The 18,093-nt window shown below is 48.0% G+C and overlaps 1 protein-coding gene across 1 annotated transcript in view; it reads left to right on the top strand.

The window, feature by feature from the left end:
- Positions 1-10,565, top strand: part of LOC144486906 (NACHT, LRR and PYD domains-containing protein 3-like) — a 50,352-nt gene extending 39,787 nt beyond the window's left edge. Inside the window, exons 10-11 of the mRNA XM_078204935.1 lie at positions 3,914-4,081; positions 8,332-10,565. Coding sequence (XP_078061061.1) covers positions 3,914-4,081; positions 8,332-8,470 — 307 coding nt within the window. The 3' untranslated portion in view covers positions 8,471-10,565. The remainder of the gene's footprint in view (positions 1-3,913; positions 4,082-8,331) is intronic.
- Positions 10,566-18,093: the final 7,528 nt, after the last annotated feature.

The raw sequence follows: 18,093 nt of genomic DNA, 5'->3' as shown, positions 1-18,093 counted from the left end.
ATCGCTCAGATTGTCAAAAGTTGAATAGAAGATTCGTTCACAGAATGTATTCAAGCAATTTCTTGGAGAAGCACGTTCCAGTGCCAATCACACAACAAGCTGTTTTAGACATGGTGATGTGCAAATGTGTGGCGTTTCCAACAAAAATAGATTCCTTTTATTTGGAGAAGAGCAGCAGAAGTGTTCCAGCCGTTGCTAATTCAAGGAGTGTATTAGATTAAGCGAAGATGTGGCACCGGGGTTGGCACTGCTGCCTCACAGCGTCAGATTCCCGGATTCATTCCAGGTTTGGGCGACTGTGGAGTTTTCACGTTCTCCCAGTGTCTGTGTGGGTTTCCTTCGGCTGCGCCTGTTTCCTCCCATAGTCCAAAAAAACTGTGTAGGTTAGGTGGATTGGCCATGCTAAATTGCCCGTTAGTGTCCAAGATGTGTAGTTTAGGTGGATTAGCGGCGTAAATATGTGGGTTACGGGAAACCGGGCAACTGCAGATCTATTAGTCTGACATTAATGGTATGGAAATCCTATAGTAATCTGTAATGAAGGAAGAGATAACAGAACACTTAGAAATTAATGGCAGGATTAGACAGGGCTAACATGGATTCATGAAAGGCTGGCACGGTGACACAGTGGTTAACATTGTTGCATCCCAGCCAGGGGCCCGGGTTCAATTCCAGCTTTGGGTGACTGTGTGGAGTTTCTACATTCTCCCCGTGTCTGCGTGTGTTTCCTCTGGGTGCTCCGGTTTCCTCCCACACTCCCAAAGATATGCATGGTAGATGGAGTGGCCATGGTAAAATGGCCCTTAGTGTCCCAACATGTGTAGCTTAGGTGGATTAGCCCGAGTAAATTTGTGAGGTTATGGGGAGCGGACCTTGGTAAGTTACTCTGTCAGAGTGTCTCGATGGGCCGAATGACGATTCCTACACTAGGGATTCTATAGTTGCATGATTCACAAACAAGAGGTTATGAAAGAAAATTGGAGCACATGAGATTGGGAGGAATATACCAGCATGGATTGAGAACGGGTTAGTGGACAGAAACAAGGAGTTGGAATAAATGGGTTATTTTTGGGTTGACAGCCTCTAACTAGTGGAGTACGGCAGGGATCAGTGTTTAGGTTTCAGCTATTCAGAATCTATATCAATGATATGGATGTGGGGATCAAATATAATATTTCCAAATTTGCGAATAATGGAAAACTAGGTGAAAATCTGAATTGTGAGGAGGATGCAAAGATGTTTCAAGGGGATGTGGAGAGGCTCAGGGAGGCTCCACAACTGGAGTAATGTGTACAGTATTGAGCTCTTTACTTAAAAAAGGATAGAATTGTATTGGAACCAGTTCAGAGAAAGTTCACTCGGCTGATTCCTGGGATGGAGAGGTTTATTTTACGAGGGAAATTTGAGCAGATTGGAGCAATATCTATGAAAGTTCAGAAGATTAAAAGATGATCGCATTGAGGGGATGAGACAGGGTGGTTGCTGTTTCTTCTTGTAAGAGAGACCAGAACAAGGGGACAGATTTTAAAATGTAATTGTCAGTCCCTTAAGACTGAGATGAGGAGAAATTTATTTTTTTAGATGGTGGCTGGTCAGTGGAATTCTCTTCCCTGGAGACCAGTGGCGGCAGAGTCATTGAATATATTCAAGGCTGAGTTAAGAATGATTTTGGATTGAGAAGCGAATCAAGGGTTACGGGGAAAAGAGTTGACTATAATTAGATCAGCTGTGATGGAGTATGCTCGAGGGGCTGAATGACCTTCTGCTGCTCCGAGGTATTTTGTTCTTATCCCAATACGTCCTTCAGACTGCTCTCTGTGACCAGTGAAGGATAAACAAGCTCTATGCTTTGTCCTCACCAGACGCTCTCCTGTGCCCATTCATTAGGCCACCCACTCAACCCATCTCACCAGCAGTAATTACCCACTCTGCCCCCAGGCCTTCCTGATCCAGCACTTCATCTTCCATTGGCGTAAGGATGGCAAAACCTGGATGTCTCCACTCTTCTTCACTCATTCCCTGATGATATTTGCTCTCTTTCCAAACACATAAATTGTTACTCATCAAACACATGCAGTATCCCAGGGTTGTCCAACGTGTGGACCAAGGGGCGAATGTGACCCTCGAAGCCCCTCAATGCGGACCCCGGAGCGAGTTTCCAGAATCTCAGTCACACAGTTCAGTTTGAATGGAAGAATCTGCATGGAGCTGCTCCTCCAATCACATCCCGTTTCTTTCCCATGTTTGCTGCTGATAGGTTTTTGAGCCAATCTGCAGCAAATGTGGGAGAGAAACAATTTGTGATTGATGAGGATTAAACACTAATAATCATCTTTAATTATTACTCATTATTGTGCTCAGCAAGTTTTTCTTTTCATTTCTCAGTTCAGTTTTTCATTGAAATTTCTGCTGTGCCAAACTGTATCATTCTGAAATTTACTCACCGGCCCCTTGAGTGAGAAAAACATTGCCATGTGTTTGCCCAGTGAATATGTTGGTCAGCCCTGCTCGAGCCTATGCTGGTGCCAGCCTAACGGACATGTCTCTGACAGTCAATGCTGCTGCCTTTGCATTGTAAGAGTTTTAACACCAGGTTAAAGTCCAACAGGTTTATTTGGTAGCAAATACCATTAGCTTTCGGAGCGCTGCTCCTTCGTCAGATGGAGTGGAAATCTGCTCTCAAACAGGACACAGAGACACAAAATCAAGTTACAGAATACTGATTAGAATGCGAATCCCTACAGCCAACCAGGTCTTCAAGAGACAGATAATGTGAGAGAAGGCAGCATTAAGCACAGGTTACAGAGATGTGTATTGTCTCCAGACAGCACGGCCAGTGAGATTCTGCAAGTCCTTTGCATTGCCAGTGTCTGGGTGGAGATGTTCTTTCCACAATTTCCCCCTCATCCTTATTCACATATCAGGCTGTGCTGCACTCACCGTGACAGAACACATCAGGACATTGATCCTTTTCCACTCTGTAACCACGGGTCTGAAACCTGCTCACCTCCCAGCAATCTCCATCCAGACTGGCTTGTACCGATGGGATAATCTCCTCCCATCCTGAGGGAACAGGACCTCCCTCTGAGCCTGAGCAGCCGGGTGGAGCCCCTCCAGGGAGGGGAAGGGGTCGGGGGGCAAGCCTTGTTCTGCTTTCTGACATTTCAGCCCCTCATTCAATAAGCAGAGCTCCCTCGCTGCTCCCTCCAGAGCTGCAGTGTTTGAACGTCCTGTTGGCTGCCTTTGGAGATGGTGCCAGCATTGCCTGAACCGGGACTGCCCCCTGCCCAGGCTGCCTCAGTGGGCAGCTCCCCCTGCCTGCCAGCCGTTAATTGTCCGCCTCTGACAATATCACCTTCATAACTCTGCCTATCCTGCCCACACGGACACACCACCCATTTCCAATCCCCATGCTGGGACTTCAGAGCTTCTGGTAAAATCACAGCCATTATCTTCAACCTCACCACAAACTGCATTCCCAAACCACTGACCATCCCATGTCCCTCCTGAGCCACTCCGAGTAAGGACATGGGGATCCTGTGATTTATGGTCCTGTCCCATCATCATTTTTATCATTTAATCACTCCTGTAATTCCAGTTTGTCCTTTCTTTGTTTCTTCCCCAGCCACCCACCGCTGTCACTTCAAACCTGTCAATTCACTGCCCGTTCCCAGTTCCAATGGAATCTCAAACTTTACCTCTGTTTCTCTCTTCACAAATACTTAGCTAACCTGCTGAGCATTTCCAGTTTATTTATATTTCATTTTCAGCATTGAGTATTTCCTCATTCTACAGAAATGCAAGTTGTGTTTTTGGAATGTCTCATACAATACATTATTATTGTTATTAACAGTATTATTTAAAACACTGGGGATTGAGCCTGATTCCTGTTATTTCTCTCTCTGGTCTCCAGTCTGCATAAGAACACTCTCACAGATTCTTGTGCTGAGGATCTCGCCTCCGCTCTCAGTACAAACCAGACACTGAGGATTCTGAACCTGGAATCAAACTCCTTCACAGATCAATCTGTCCCTGCTCTCCGCCGCCTCATACTGACCTGCAGGAGTCTGGAGTGGATCTCGTGAGTGTTTTTGTTCATTTTTAGTGTAACAATTAAAATATAAATGGATTTAAAATATAAATGGGCCTGAATCTTCCAAGCAGCGGCAGTGGTAAGCAGATTGGCGCTATGTGTGAAAATCCTCCCAACCTGAAACTGCTGCATATTTCTCCCAGAATCTTCAGCACTGCGACCCCAGGGAGCTCCATCAGAGCAGAGTCAGGGAAGAGAGAGCACAAACCCTATTTACAGCACAGTGACCCCGGCGATCTCCATCAGAGCAGAGTGGACTCACGGTAGAGCGAGCACACCTTATTTACAGCACAGTGACCCCGGGGAGCTCCATCAGAGCAGAGTGGAGTCACGGTAGAGCGAGCACACCCTATTTACAGCACAGTGACCCTGGGGAGCTCCATAAGTGTTAGTTGATTGTGGGAGTGAATGCGTTGGTGTGTTGCTGGATGAATGGTTCGTCAGGGAGCTGAGGAGAGGTTCAAGGATTAGTTCTGGGTGTCGGGAGGGTGGTCGAGTTGTATTGTGTTGGATTGGAGGGTTAATCAGCAGTTTGGATGGTGGCTGGGAGTTGGTAATGTTGTTGGGTGTCTAGTTAGATTTGGTTGCGTGGTCGGGGGTTGGGATTGGTTTATAGCTTTGGAGAGTAGTGGGTTGGGGTTGGTTCTTGAGTAATCAGTTTAAGTCAGAGATATAGTCAAGAATGTATTCAAGAGGCGGCTGCATATAGCACTTGGGGCGAACAGGATCAGAGATTATGGGGAGAAAGCAGGATTCGGCTTTTGAGTTGGACGATCAGCCATGATTGTGATGGATGGTGGAGTAGGCTTAAAGGGCCAAATGGCCTCCTCCTGCTCCTATCTTCCATGTTTCTATGTCAGGTCAGGGGAGGGTGGGACGGATGAGGCCAAGTTGGGAGGTTTAGTCAGAGTTGTTCAAGTGCTGGAGCGGAGGTAGAGATGATTTACGGGAGTGATAGCCTGTCAGGGGGAGATACCAGCAGTAGCCAGGCCTGTGACACCACAGCTGGTTCTGCTGTGGGACAGGGTCGGGCAAAGAGCAAGCGACATAAATAGGAAAAGGGATGAGATCCTGAAATGTGAATATAGAGAGTTAGGCAGAAGGCTAACGTGTAGGACCTCGAAGGTAGTAATTTCAGGACTACTATCGGTACCACGTGCTAGTGAGAGTAGGAATAGGAGGATTAGGCAGATGAATGACTGGCTTGAGAGCTGGTGCAGGGGGCAGGGATTTAGATTTTTGGATCATTGGGATCTTTTCTGGGGAAGGGCTGATCTGTTCAAGAGGGATGGGTTACATTTGAACTGGAGGGGGACTAACATCCTGGCGAGGAGATTTGCTCGAGCAGCTCGGGAGCGTTTAAACTAGTTTGGCAGAGGGGTGGGATCCAAAGCAGGAGGGAGACAGAAGAGAAGTTTGAGGACAGCACGGAAGTTAAAGAGAGCACGTAAATTAGTAAAGGCAGTGTCAGTAATCCTAGTACCAGACACATCAGACAGAAGCAAAGCAGACAGCAAGGGAAGTCCAGATTAAACTGCATTTATTTCAATGCAAGAGGCCTGATGGGTAAGGCAGATGAACTCAGTGCATTGATGGGTACGTGGGACTGGGATATTATAGCAATTACTGAAACATGGCTAAGGGAGGGACAGGACTGGCAGCTCAATGTTCCAGGGTACAGATGCTATAGGAAAGATAGAACAGGAGGTAACAGAGGAGAGAGAGTTGCACTTTTGATGAGGGAAAGCATCACGGCCGTACTGAGAAGGGAAATATCCAAGGGTTCGGCCACTGAGTCTATATGGGTAGAACTGAGAAATAAGAAGGGGGAAATCACTTTGATAGGATTGTACTATAGGCCCCCAAATAGTCAGCGGGAAATTGAGGAGCAAATTTGTAAGGAGTTTGCAGATAGCTCCAAGAAAAATAGGGTTGTAATAGTCGGAGATTTTAATTTTCCCAACATTGACTGGGACAGCCATAGTATTAGAGGGTTGGATGGAGAGAAATTAGTTGAGTGTCTTCAGGAGGAATTTCTCATTCAATATGTGGATGGCCCGACTAGAGAGGGGGCAAAACTTGACCTCCTCTTGGGAAATAAGGAAGGGCAGGTGACAGAAGTGTGAGTGAGGGATCACTTTGGGACCAGTGACCATAATTCTATTAGTTTTAAGATAGCTATGGAGAATGATAGGTCTGTCCCAAAAGTTAATATTCTAAATTGGGGCAAGGGCAATTTTGATGGTATCAGGCAGGAACTTTCAAAAGCTAACTGGGGGTGTCTGTGGGAAGGAAAAGGGACGTCTGGTAAGTGGCACGCTTTCAAAAGTGTGTTAACCAGGGTTCAGGGTAAACACATTCCTCTTAGAGTGAAGGGCAAGGCTGGCAGAAGTCGGGAACCCTGGATGACTCGGGATATTGAGGCCCTGCTCAAGAGGAATAAAGAGGCACATGACATGCATAGGCAGCTGGGATCAAGTGAATCTCTTGAAGAGTATAGGGGGTGTAGGAGTAGAGTTCAGAGAGAAATCAGGAGGGCAAAAAGGGGACACAAGATTGTTTTGGCAGATAAGGCAAAGGAGAATCCAAACAGCTTCTACAAATACATAAAGGGCAAAAGAGTAACAAGGGAGAGAGTTGGGGCTCTTTAGGATCAACAAGGCAATCTATGTGTGGATCCACAAGAGATGGGTGAGATCCTAAATGAATATTTCTCATCAGTATTTACTGTTGAGAAAAGCATGGATGTTAGGGAACTTAGGGAAATAAATATTGATGTCTTGAGGAGTGTACATATTACAGAGGACGTGGTGCTGGAAGTTTCAAAGCGCATCAAAGTCGATAAATCCCCGAGACCTGATGAGGTGTATCCCAGGACGTTGTGGGAGGCTAGGGAGGAAATTGCGGGTCCCCTAGCCGAGATATTTAAATCATCGATAGTCACGGTTGAACTGCCTGAAGATTGGAGAGTGGCAAATGTTGTGCCTTTGTTTAAAAAGGGCTGCAGGGAAAAGCCTCGAAACTAAAGGCCAGTGAGCCTCACATCTGTGGTGGGTAAATTGTTGGAAGGCATTTTGAGGGACAGGATCTACAGGCATTTAGAGATGCAAGAACTGATTCGGGACTGTCAGCGTGGCTTTGTGAGTGGAAAATCATGTTCACAAATCTGATTGAGTTTTTTGAAGGGGTAACCAAGAAGGTAGATGAGGGCAGTGCAGTTGATGTGTCCATGGACACTGATTAGATGCTCTGACTGTGACTGTTAATGTATGAAATGAGAGGGGAGAGATACAAAATGGTGCACTTGGAATACTGTGTGTGCAATTCTGGTCACCCTATTATAGAAAGGATATTATTAAACTAGAAAGAGTGCAGAAAAGATTTACTAGGATGCTATTGGGACTTGATGGGTTGAGTTACAAGGAGAGGCTAATAGATTGGGAGTTTTTTCCTTGGAGCGTAGGAGGCTGAGGGGTGACCTTTTCAGGTCTATAAAATAATGAGGGGCTTAGATCAGCTAGTTGGTTGATATCTTTTCCCAAAGGTGGGGGAGTCTAAAACTAGAGGGCATAGGTTTAAGTTGAGAGGGGAGAGATACAAAAGTGTCCAGAGGGACAATTCTTTCACACACAGGGTGGTGAGTGTCTGGAACAAGCTGCCAGAGGCAGTAGTAGAGGCGGGCACAATTTTATCTTTCAAAAAGCATTTAGACAGTTACATGGGCACTATGGGTCCAGAGGGATATGGGCCAAATGCGGGTAATTGGGAATAGTTTCAGGGTTTTTTTAAAAACGGGTGGCATGGACAAGTTGGGCCTGTTTCCATGCTGTAAACCTCTGTGACTCTATGAGTGGGTCTAGTCAGATTGTGGGAGGTGGAGTATGGGGATCAGTGGAAGTGATTGGGGGACTCGCTCGTGCTATTCAGGTATTAGCCCAGGTGGTGAGCTATCTAACATTACCTGAGTAACTATCCAGGTAAACTTTGTGGATCTGTCCCAAGTATCTGACTCTAACTGCAGCAGGGGAGTTCCCCAGTAGTAGTTAATACCTCTGGGACAATTCCCAGGTAGATCAGTGCGTCAGGACATCCACAGGGTCCCGATGCTCATCTTCGGATGTGTGTCTGGTCTCTGGCGATCCAGAGACCAGAAGATTTGTCCCATTAACTCCAGTCTCCTGTTATTTACTCTGTTGTTCAATCTGTTTATTTCCTGTTTCATCTTTAATCTGTTTCAGGCTGTTTGGTAATCAGTTCAGTCCAAATGGAGAGAGACAGCTGGAGTCGCTGCGGGAATCCAGACGGGGACTGAGAGTGACAGTGTGGACATTTCAATCTATAAACATTGCTGCTCCACCGGTTACAGTGAAATCCTGAATTGTGAAGATCTCCGACAGCTCCTTCCAAACCCTTCATTCCTGCCCCTCTCCCTCCCTATTCCATCAGCCCCTCCAGCCTGGCAGTGATTTCCCTGCTTACCTGGTTTCCCAGCTGGAAAACTGTTGTAGTTTTAGTCTCCACATTGAAGGAAAGATTGCTGCAAACCATTGTTTAAGCAGCAATGTGTTGTCAGTGTTCTCAGCAACAGAGTATTCAACCTCCTTTCAAAATGGAGCAGCAGAGATCATTCTCCAGAGAGAGAACAGTGTGTGTGTGATTCTGACAGTACCCAGCAGAGGGCAGATTGGTCAATCTTGTCAGAGTTTCCTCTCTGTCTCTGTGAATGAATTAAAGACTCCACCAGCCTCTCCTCAAAATCTCTTTCACTATCTGGTGATTAAAGTGACACAATGCCGCCATCTGCTGGTGGCACCCAGCTACCGCAGGGGCTGTTCTTCGTGAGCCTCAGACAAGTTCAGTCAGTCCCATGTCTGCATCTGGGACCCGGTTTCTGCAGCGTGAATATTGAACAATATTGACAGGGATTGGAGTTTGCAGCAGGAACCCCGGCTGGTGAATTAACCCTTTTATCACCAGACACTGTACATGAACCCTGTTCCCTCATTCCCTATGGGAGATATTGTCTGGAGGTTGTAGTTGGGGATGATCTCAGACTGTAATGTGTACATTTGGTGCAGTTATCAGACACTAATCCCATTCAGAATGGGAGTGGGTAAACTCTGCTGCACTCTGTAACTCCTCTGTCAGACATTGTCAGTTTTAATCTTACACAGTGGATCAGTTTTTTTTTAATGTTTCCAAGATAATTCTCTCAATCTCACAGACTGATTCTTTGAAAATTGGAAATACAAACATTTTGAGACACAATTACAACCTTTAATCACATTTTGTCCGTGTTCGAAAAGAAAATAATTTCCAAACAAACTATTCCCCTTTTGCAGCTCTTGCTTTCCAATTCCACAGGTTTCGGTGAGACAGAGAGCAGCTCAGTTGGAATCCAAATGCTCTCATTCCACTCTCGCCCCCCTCCCGTTTACCCTGCCAATTATCAACCTCAACAAAAGTTCCCACATATTTATCTGGGACAGTTTCAGTGTTGAAGCAGGGTGACCATTCCTTAACCCACAACACATTCACACGGTAAATGTTGCTTCAATTATTTCTGGAACTGTTCACATCTCAAATGCACAGGTTGATTAACGTGATTCCGTTCCAAAGATGGAATGCGTTTCTGTTTTATAATCTCAATCTCTCAGAGGCACTGACATCCCCACGTAAAAACACACAATCACAAGCATAATCTCACACAGACACTCGCACAGAGACACAATCATGGAAACTGTCTCACACGGACATACACATACACACATCTGCACATCCTACACACATCCCTCCAGATGCACACACTGACACCCACGCACTCATTCACACACTGACAAACTTATACATATGCTCACAGGAACAGAAAAACACACCCTCTCGAACACTCACATATAAATCCACATACTGACACACAGAGAGACTTAGAGAGAAAAACACAGAATCTCTGTTAAATACACACAACACGCAGCCATACACCCACAGAAACACATCACAAACCCATGCATTACAGCGGTTAATGAATTCTCAGCACCCCATCACCAAATGAAATTGAAGTTGGACGACAGTGATAACATTTCCTCTGAAACCGACATCCCTAGAATGAAAGCAACACAGGAACACTGGCGCAGCATTGCACAGGATCGGAGCCTCGGAAATGCAGTTTGCTCTTTCCTTGTTCCTTCCATCTCACTGAGCAGATGCAGAGCGAGAGCATCGAAAGCGAGAATTCACAATTTCACTCTGTCCCCGCACACTCACCTCAGCTTTATTTAATTTCTGAATGTATGATTTATTTTGGATTACCCCAAAGATCTCAGGACAGATGCATGATGTCAGATATTACCATTATTTATCAAACTGTTTATTTTACCATGACAGATGTTGCTGCTCTGTAATTGTAATGGATATTCCTAATTTTATCATCTGTATAGCTGTAGTTATTTACAATTAAATACATACTGGTTATTTAGTTAAATGCTAATTGTGAATCATTGGAATGCTGAAACTAATACGTACACAAGCTAATAAAGAGCGGGGGACTAGTGCAAAGATTGTAGCTAACAGTGAGCGTGAAACTGAAAAGACCATAAGATACAGGAGCAGAATTCAGCTATTCTGCTCATCGAGTCTACTCCACCATTTAATCACAGCTGATAAGTTTCCAAACCCATTCTCCCGCCTTTCCCCCATAACATTTGATCCCCTGACCAATCAAGAAAGTGACTACCTCTGTCTTAAATGCACTGAATGAGAGAGAGAGAGAGCGAGGGGGAGGGTAGGTGAAGAGCGAGTGAGGGAGGAGAGAGGGGGAAGAGTGTGTAATGGGGGAGCACGATGGGAGATAGTGTGAGGGGAGAATAGGTGAAGAGCGAGTGAGGGAGAGAGATAGTGAGAGGAGAGATAATGATGTGGAGGGTGAGAGGACAGAAAGTAAGGGGAGGGTGTGACGGGGCGAGAGCGACCTGGAGTGAGAGTGAGGGGGAAGAGAATGAGGTGTAGGGAGTGAGGGGGAAATTGAGGAGGAGGGAGTGACGGGGAAGAAATTGAGGGGGAGAGTGAGTGGGAAGAAAGTGATGGAGCACCTGATGGGGAGTGAGTGAGGGGATGAGAGGCTGAGGGAGAAGAGAATGAGAGGTAGAGGGTGAGGGAGAAAAAGGTGAGGTTGAAGTCAGTGGGGGGGAGACAGCGCGAGGGTGCAGGGGAGAGAGTGCAGGGGAGGGTAGGTGAAGAGCGAGTGAGGCCAGAGTGAGGGTGAGGGGGGGGGGTGGTGGGGCGGGGGGGGGGGGGGGGAGTGTGAGGGCAGAGCATGATGGCAGATAGCGTGACGGGAGAGGGAGTGAGAGGGGAATAGGTGAAGACCGAGTGAGGGAGAGAGACGGAGAGAGAGTGATGGGGAGAGTGAGAGGAGAGAGAGTAAGGGAACAGGATGTGAGGGGGAGAGCGTGACGGGGAGAGAGTGAGCTGGAGTGAGAGTGAGGGGGAGAGAGAATGAGGGGGAAGAAAGTTCGGAATAAAGTGATGGGGAGGGAGTGAGGGGATGAGAGGCTGAGGGAGAAGAGAATGAGAGGTAGACTGAGAGGGAGAGAGGGTGAGGGAGAAAGAGTGAGGGGGAGGCAGTGAGAGGGAAGAGATTTTGGGGAATAGAGTGAGATGCAGAGATTGAACGGGAGATATTGTGAGGGGTAAAGAGGGTAAGGAGGCGTGATTGTGAGGGGGAGAAAGTGAGGGCAGATAGAGTGAGCTAGAGTAGGTGAAGAGTGAGTGAGGGGACAGCGCGATGGGAAATTGATAGATTGAAGAGAGGGGGGAAGGGGGAGTGAGGGGAGAAGGTGAGGAATGAATGAGGGAGAGAGCGTCAGAGGAGGGAGAGTGACAGGGAGAGTGTAAGGGGAGAGAGTCTGACGGAGAGAGGGTGACAGGAGATAGAGTGAGGGGGGAGAATAAGAGGAGAGAGAGTGACGGGCAGAGAGAGAGTGAGGGGAAGCGAGAGAGTGACGAGAGAGATTGAGGGAGTGAGATTGAGAGGAAGGGGGAGAGAGTGAGGAGAGTAAGTGAGGGGAACAGTGAAGGGAGACAGCGTGAGCAGGAGAGAGGCTGAGGGGATAGTAAAAGAGAGTGAGGTGGGATAGTGTGATAGCAGACTGAGGGGAAAGACAGTGAGGGGGAGAGAATCGGGGGAGTGAGTGAAGGCGAAGAAAGTGACGGGGAGAAAGTGAGGGGGAGATAATGGGGGGAGAGAGAGAGACTAAGGGAGAAACAGTAATGGGAAGAGTTTGAGGGCAGAGACTGAGGGGGAGAGAGTGAAGGAGAAGGGATTGAGAGAATGAGGGGCAAGAAATTAAGGGGGAGAATGAGGGGGACGAAAGTGATGTGGAGAGAAGCTGAAGGGAGAGAATGAGGGGAGATTGAAGGGGAGAGAGTGAGGAGGAAGAAAGTAAGGAGGAGATAGGGGAAAGAGTGAGGAGGAGGGAGTGTGGAAAAAATGAGGGGGAGGAAAGTGAGGGAGAAAGGGGAGGGAGTGAGGAGACGAGAGGCTGAGGGAGAAGAGAATGAGGGGGAGAGAGGGTGGGGGAGAGAGAGTGAGGTTGAACAGAGTGAGGCAGGTTCAGTGAGAGAGTGAGGGGAAAGATTTAGGGGAATAGAGTGCGGTGGAAGAGATTGACCGGTAGAGAGGGTGAGGGGGGAGTGATTGTGAGTGGGGAGAAAGTGAGGGTAGATAGAGTGAGGGTAGAGGTCGTGAGGGGGAAAGTAGGTGAAGAGTGAGTGAGGGGGGAGATAGGGAGGGGAGAGAGTGAGGGGAGACCACGATGGGAGTTCGAGTGAGGGAAGTAAGGGGAGAGGGACTAACAGGGAGAGAATGTGAGGAGTGAATGAGGGAGAGAGAGTCAGAGGAGTGAAAGTGACGGGGAGAGAGTAAGGGGAGAGGGACTGACAGGGAGAGAGTGAGAGGAGCTAGAGAGAGGCGGAGATTAAGTGAAGAGCGAGTGAAGGGGAGAGAGTGAGTGAGGGTAGTGAGCAAAGGGAGATGGAGTGAGGGGAGAGAGATGGGCAGAGTGAGTGAGGGGACAGCGGAGGGCGAGTGAGGGGGAAAGGGTGAGGGGAGACAGTGACAGGGAGATAGATTGAAGAGAAGAGAGAGGGAGATGGCGAGAGAGTGAGGGGAGTGAGTGGGAGAGGCTGAGGGGATGGAAAGTAAAGGAGAGTGTCTGAGGCGGGATAGTGTGATGGGAAAGACTGAGTGGCAAGACAGTGAGGGGGAGAGAATAAGGGGAAAGTGTGAGGGGAGAGAGACTAAGATGGAAAGTAAAGGGGGGAGTGTGAGTGCAGAGACTGAGGGGGAAGAGTGAAGGGGAAGGGATTGAGGGGGAGAGAATGAAGGGCAGTGAGTGAGGGTTAGAGAGAGGGTGAGGGGGAATTAAGTGGGGAGGAGACTGAGGGAGAGCCTGTGTGCGGGGGCATGAAGCGGAAGAAAGTGAGGGGGAGGGAGTGAGGAGGAGAGAGGGTAAGTGGGAGGGAGAGAGGTTGAGGGGAGAGAGAGTGAGTGGGAGAGTGAAAGGGGAAGAGTGGGGAAGTGATTGAGGGGGATAGAGTGAGTGGAATGGTGAAGGGGAGAGTGTGAGGTGATGGGGGAGATAGAATAAGGAGTTGAGATTGAACGGATGATATTGTGAAGGAGAGATAGTGTGAGGGGGAGTGAGTCTGAGGGGAGAGAGTGAGGTTAGGGAGGGTGAAGGGTGAGAGAGTACGAGGGGGAGAATAGGTGCAGAGCGAGTAAGGGGGAGAGAGTGAGAGGAAGAGAGGAGAGTGAGTGAGGGGGAGAGAGCATGAGGTGGGAGAGAGTGAAGGGGAGAGAGAGTGAGGGGGGAGAGAGTGAAGGGGGAGAGAGTGAGGGGGGAGCCGGTGAAGATGAGTGAGGGGGAGTGAGGGGAGAGATTGTCAGGGAAAGAGTGACGGGGAGAGAGAGGGGAGAGTGAGTGAGGGGGAAGTAAGTGAAGAGTGAGTGAGGGGAGAGTGAGTGAGGGGAGAGTGAGTGAGGGGGAGAAGAGAGAAAGGGTGAAGTGGGAGGGGGTGAGAAGGGGAGAGAGGGTGCGTGGAAGAGGGTAAGGGGACAGAGGATAAGGGAGAGAGATTGAAGGGGAGAGAGGGAGTGAAGGGGAGACAATGAGGTGGAGGAGGAGGGAGGGGGGAGAGAGAGGGAGAAAGAGAGGAGGGGAGTGAGCACGATGAAGAGAGGGTGAGGGGGAAGGAAAGCTGTGGGTCACTTTTCCACGCACTTTCCTGCAGTCCTTCCCCGCTGCTCCATTTGCTTCGATGTTGCATCTTGTATAAATGTCAGAGAAAATCCCAATGTGATTTGTTGTTTTGATGGTGGGGGGAGGGTGGAAGGGGCAGGGTCTGGGGATCACTGGCTCCCTTTACCCCCTCACTCCTTCCAGTCGTGTCTGGGACAGTTGTGGGGCTGGAGAGTTCTGGTTCACTGGGGGAGGGGGGAAGAAGACTGTTCTCTGTCCCCGAGGTTTATGATGTGGAGATGCCCCTTCAGGGGCAGCGCTCCGAAAGCTTATGGTATTTGCTACCAAATAAACCTGTTGGACTTTAACCTGGTGTTGTGAGACTTCTTCCCGAGGTTTAATGCAGCCTCTGTGACTAGGCCTCAATTCAAGGCCTAATCTCAGAGGGCCCTCAGAATGTCCTTTTGTATTTCCCGAACAGTGTCAGTGCTGAAGTGGGAGAACTCGATGGTTAAAAACAAAATAATTCATTTAATTCAGGATGTGATTGTGGGTGTTCCTGCTCTCTCTCTCTCTCTCTCTCTCTCCCATCGTTCTCCTTTGCTTGTGAGTTATCAGTGAGAGAAATGGGAAATGGAGGGTAACAGTGAGAGAGGGGGGAACTGGAGGGTAACAGTGAGGGAGGGGGGAACTGGAGGGTAACAGTGAGGGGGTGGGGGGATGGGGGGAACGGGAGGGTAACAGAGCAGTTTGCTTGTGGGATCTTGCTGTGTGTATTTTCCCTGCAGCCTATCCTGCTGGGAGACCGTGGTTCCGCTCCCCAAATTCAGTGTACTGACAACTGACTGTGATTGCTTCCATCTCCCACCACTGCCCCCAGCCTCATTTCTCAATGTGAATCAGTGATCAACACAAACAGTGGTCACAGGGTGACATGATTTAAAATGGTCAGACAGAAACCTTTCAGAGAGCATTTCAATCCAGATTCATCGTCAGAGAGAGAGAGATTATCCAGAGCAGGCGAGAGAGAGAGAGGAGGGCGATGGGTACGTACAGAGATAGGGGGAGATAAACCGGCAGAGAGAGAGAGAACAGAGATAGATCATCAAGTGCAGTAGAGAGAGAGTGGAGGGGGGTGGATAGGGGCAGAAGTGGTGGGGGTAAGAGAGAGGGGGAATTAGAGAGAGAGAAACAGAGAGGAGTGACTGTGCTGGAAGTGGAAGGTTCCCTGTTCATATCAAATGTACAAACAGCACCAAACCTGGAATGATGTCCCTTTTTTTAAACTGGGGAGGGGTGGAAGGAAGAGGCGGGGAGGGGGAGAGAGGGAGAGCTGTGGTTCCCTCATTGCCCACTCACTTTACCCCAATCTCCCTTAAATATCACATTGTACCTGGCCATGTTCAGACTCTGTGTGTGTGTGGGATCTTGCTGTTCACTCATGCTCTGTGCCTCCTCCCTGCCCCATATTCCTCACACTCCAACAGTGTCCACATTTTAAATATAAAAGATTGAGTGAAAGGAGGGTGTGATATCGAGAGGAACAGGGTAAGGCAGAGCTGCAGAGAGGATGTTCGATCGAGTTCTCACAGGTTCTTGGAATGAAAAAGGCTGCGATTGGGACCTGGTTTAATTGGCCAGTTGGACAGTGCCTGTGTTTTACTCTCAGTAATGTCACGGTGCTGTGTGAGAGCTCAGGGCAGCGCTTCAATCTACTTTTACTGAGTTTCTGTTTGTAACATTCTCAGTCTCCCTCTCTCACTGCGAAGCACTCGGGAGGGAGAGGGAGCTGAAATTCACATTCCTGAGCCTGGGGAAAGGCGTGTTCTCCATCCTAGAGTCCTACATGTGTTTTTAGACAGGGTGGTGGGATTTGTGGATGGAAAGGGTTGTTCAGTTTCACTAGGGGTGGGGGAGGGGATGCGGTGGGAGAGGGACTTGTTCTTTGTACCTGAGGTAGGCCTCAATTCGAAGCCTGTAAGACTAGGCCTCAATTCAAGGCCTCTGTGACTAGAACTCAATTCAAGGCCTGTGTGACAAGCCTTTAATTCAAGTTCTGTGTGACGAGGCCTCAATTCAAGGTCAGTGTGACTCGGCCTCAATTCAAGTTCTGTGTGACTAGACCTCAATACAAAACGTGCAGACAAGGCTCAGTTTAAGGCCTGTATGACTCGGCTTCAATTCAAGTTGTGTGTTACTAGACCTCAATTGAAGGCCTATGTGACTCGGCCTCATTTCAAATCCTGTGATCCATTGTGATCCATTGTGCCATCCACTGTGATCATGGCTGATCATGCTTTCCTCTGGGTGCTCCGGTTCCCTCCCAAAGTCAAAAGATGTGAGGGTTAGGTGAATTGGCCATGACAAATTGACCCTAATTTTGGGGGGATTAGCAGGGTAAGTGTGAGGTGTTACGGGATATGATGGGACTGTTGTCGGTGCAGGCTCGATGGGCTGAATGGTCTCCTCCTGTTCCTATTTGCCACGTTTTCCTTGTGAAGAAACTCAGAAGAGGTTGTAGTCGGATCTATTTTCCCAAAACACAGATCCTTTAAGGCAGAACCAAACAAAGAGAAAAAAAAAAACATCGAGAAAATCAGTCTGCTTCTTAGCTTGCAGGTAAAGTGCTTCCAAAAAACGTAGCTGAAAGCCCAAAGGAAACAAACCCTATCACCTGACTGCCACAGCTTAGCTGCAGCCCCCCAATGACATCGCTCAAGCTGTAAGCTGCATGGCATTTACATTGCTTTAATGTACACCCACATGACAATGTCCAAGCAGAGAGTTCCCATTAGATGCAATTGTACTGTTCTAAAAGTGTTTGTGATTTGCAGTGATTGAAGGGGGAGGGGTCTGGAATGGGGTTGCTTCGGTGAGACTGCAATTAATGTTGCTGCAACTGAAAGATACCTTTATACTGACAAAGACCCTGAAACTAATGGGGGCCCTGAATCTAATAGGCACAAAATCTAACATAGACACTGAAATATTGTTAACGCATCCTAACATAAACAGATCCTCCAATTCTAGCTGAAAACTGCCACACCACATCGCTGCAACTAAAGAGATATCCCCAGATTAACATCAGTCCAAACGTGCCCCAATATAGATACTCATCAAGATGTTACCATAGTGACAGGTCCCAGCCCTACTCTCTGAAAACACATAGCGCTCTGACCCATGCTCTGCCAGCACAGTGCTGGCACCTTCCATGCTTTGTTTGATTAGCGGCAATCCTCCGCCCTGCTCTGCTACCATCATTTTGCCTGCATTCCATCTCTATTGCAATAGAGATATTCTTCAGCCAGTTCTGTTACCATAATGACAGGCTCTGCACCCCAATCCCCCCCCACCCCCCACTCTGTAATTCCCCTACCACCCCCCCGCCCCCCCCCCCCCCCCCGCCCCAACCTTTCCTATCATAGATTAAGATGCACCACATGTTCTATTAGTTCAGGGACAGTTGGTGCACATGGACAGTGACATGAACCAACCACACGCTGTCTATAACTTAAAAGAATTGGTCCATTTACAAGTAAAATCAGATCTTGACTTCATGGGAAATTTCAATTATTCATCTATTTGAATCATTGGATAGATTTCACAATTCTACTGAAGGGATATATTAGCATAGTTTTCACCTGCTGCCTGAACTTTGTCTGTGTTATTGCATAGATGCAAGTGTTTGTGCAGCAACTACGAAGTTGAAGCATGGTGCCCAATTTTACGATAAAATAGCCCACAGCAATATCCGTAATCTGGTGA

Source organism: Mustelus asterias, unplaced genomic scaffold, assembly GCF_964213995.1.
Source record: "Mustelus asterias unplaced genomic scaffold, sMusAst1.hap1.1 HAP1_SCAFFOLD_514, whole genome shotgun sequence".
Classification (NCBI taxonomy): Eukaryota; Metazoa; Chordata; class Chondrichthyes; order Carcharhiniformes; family Triakidae; genus Mustelus; species Mustelus asterias.
This window is presented reverse-complemented; position numbering and strand designations above follow the sequence as displayed.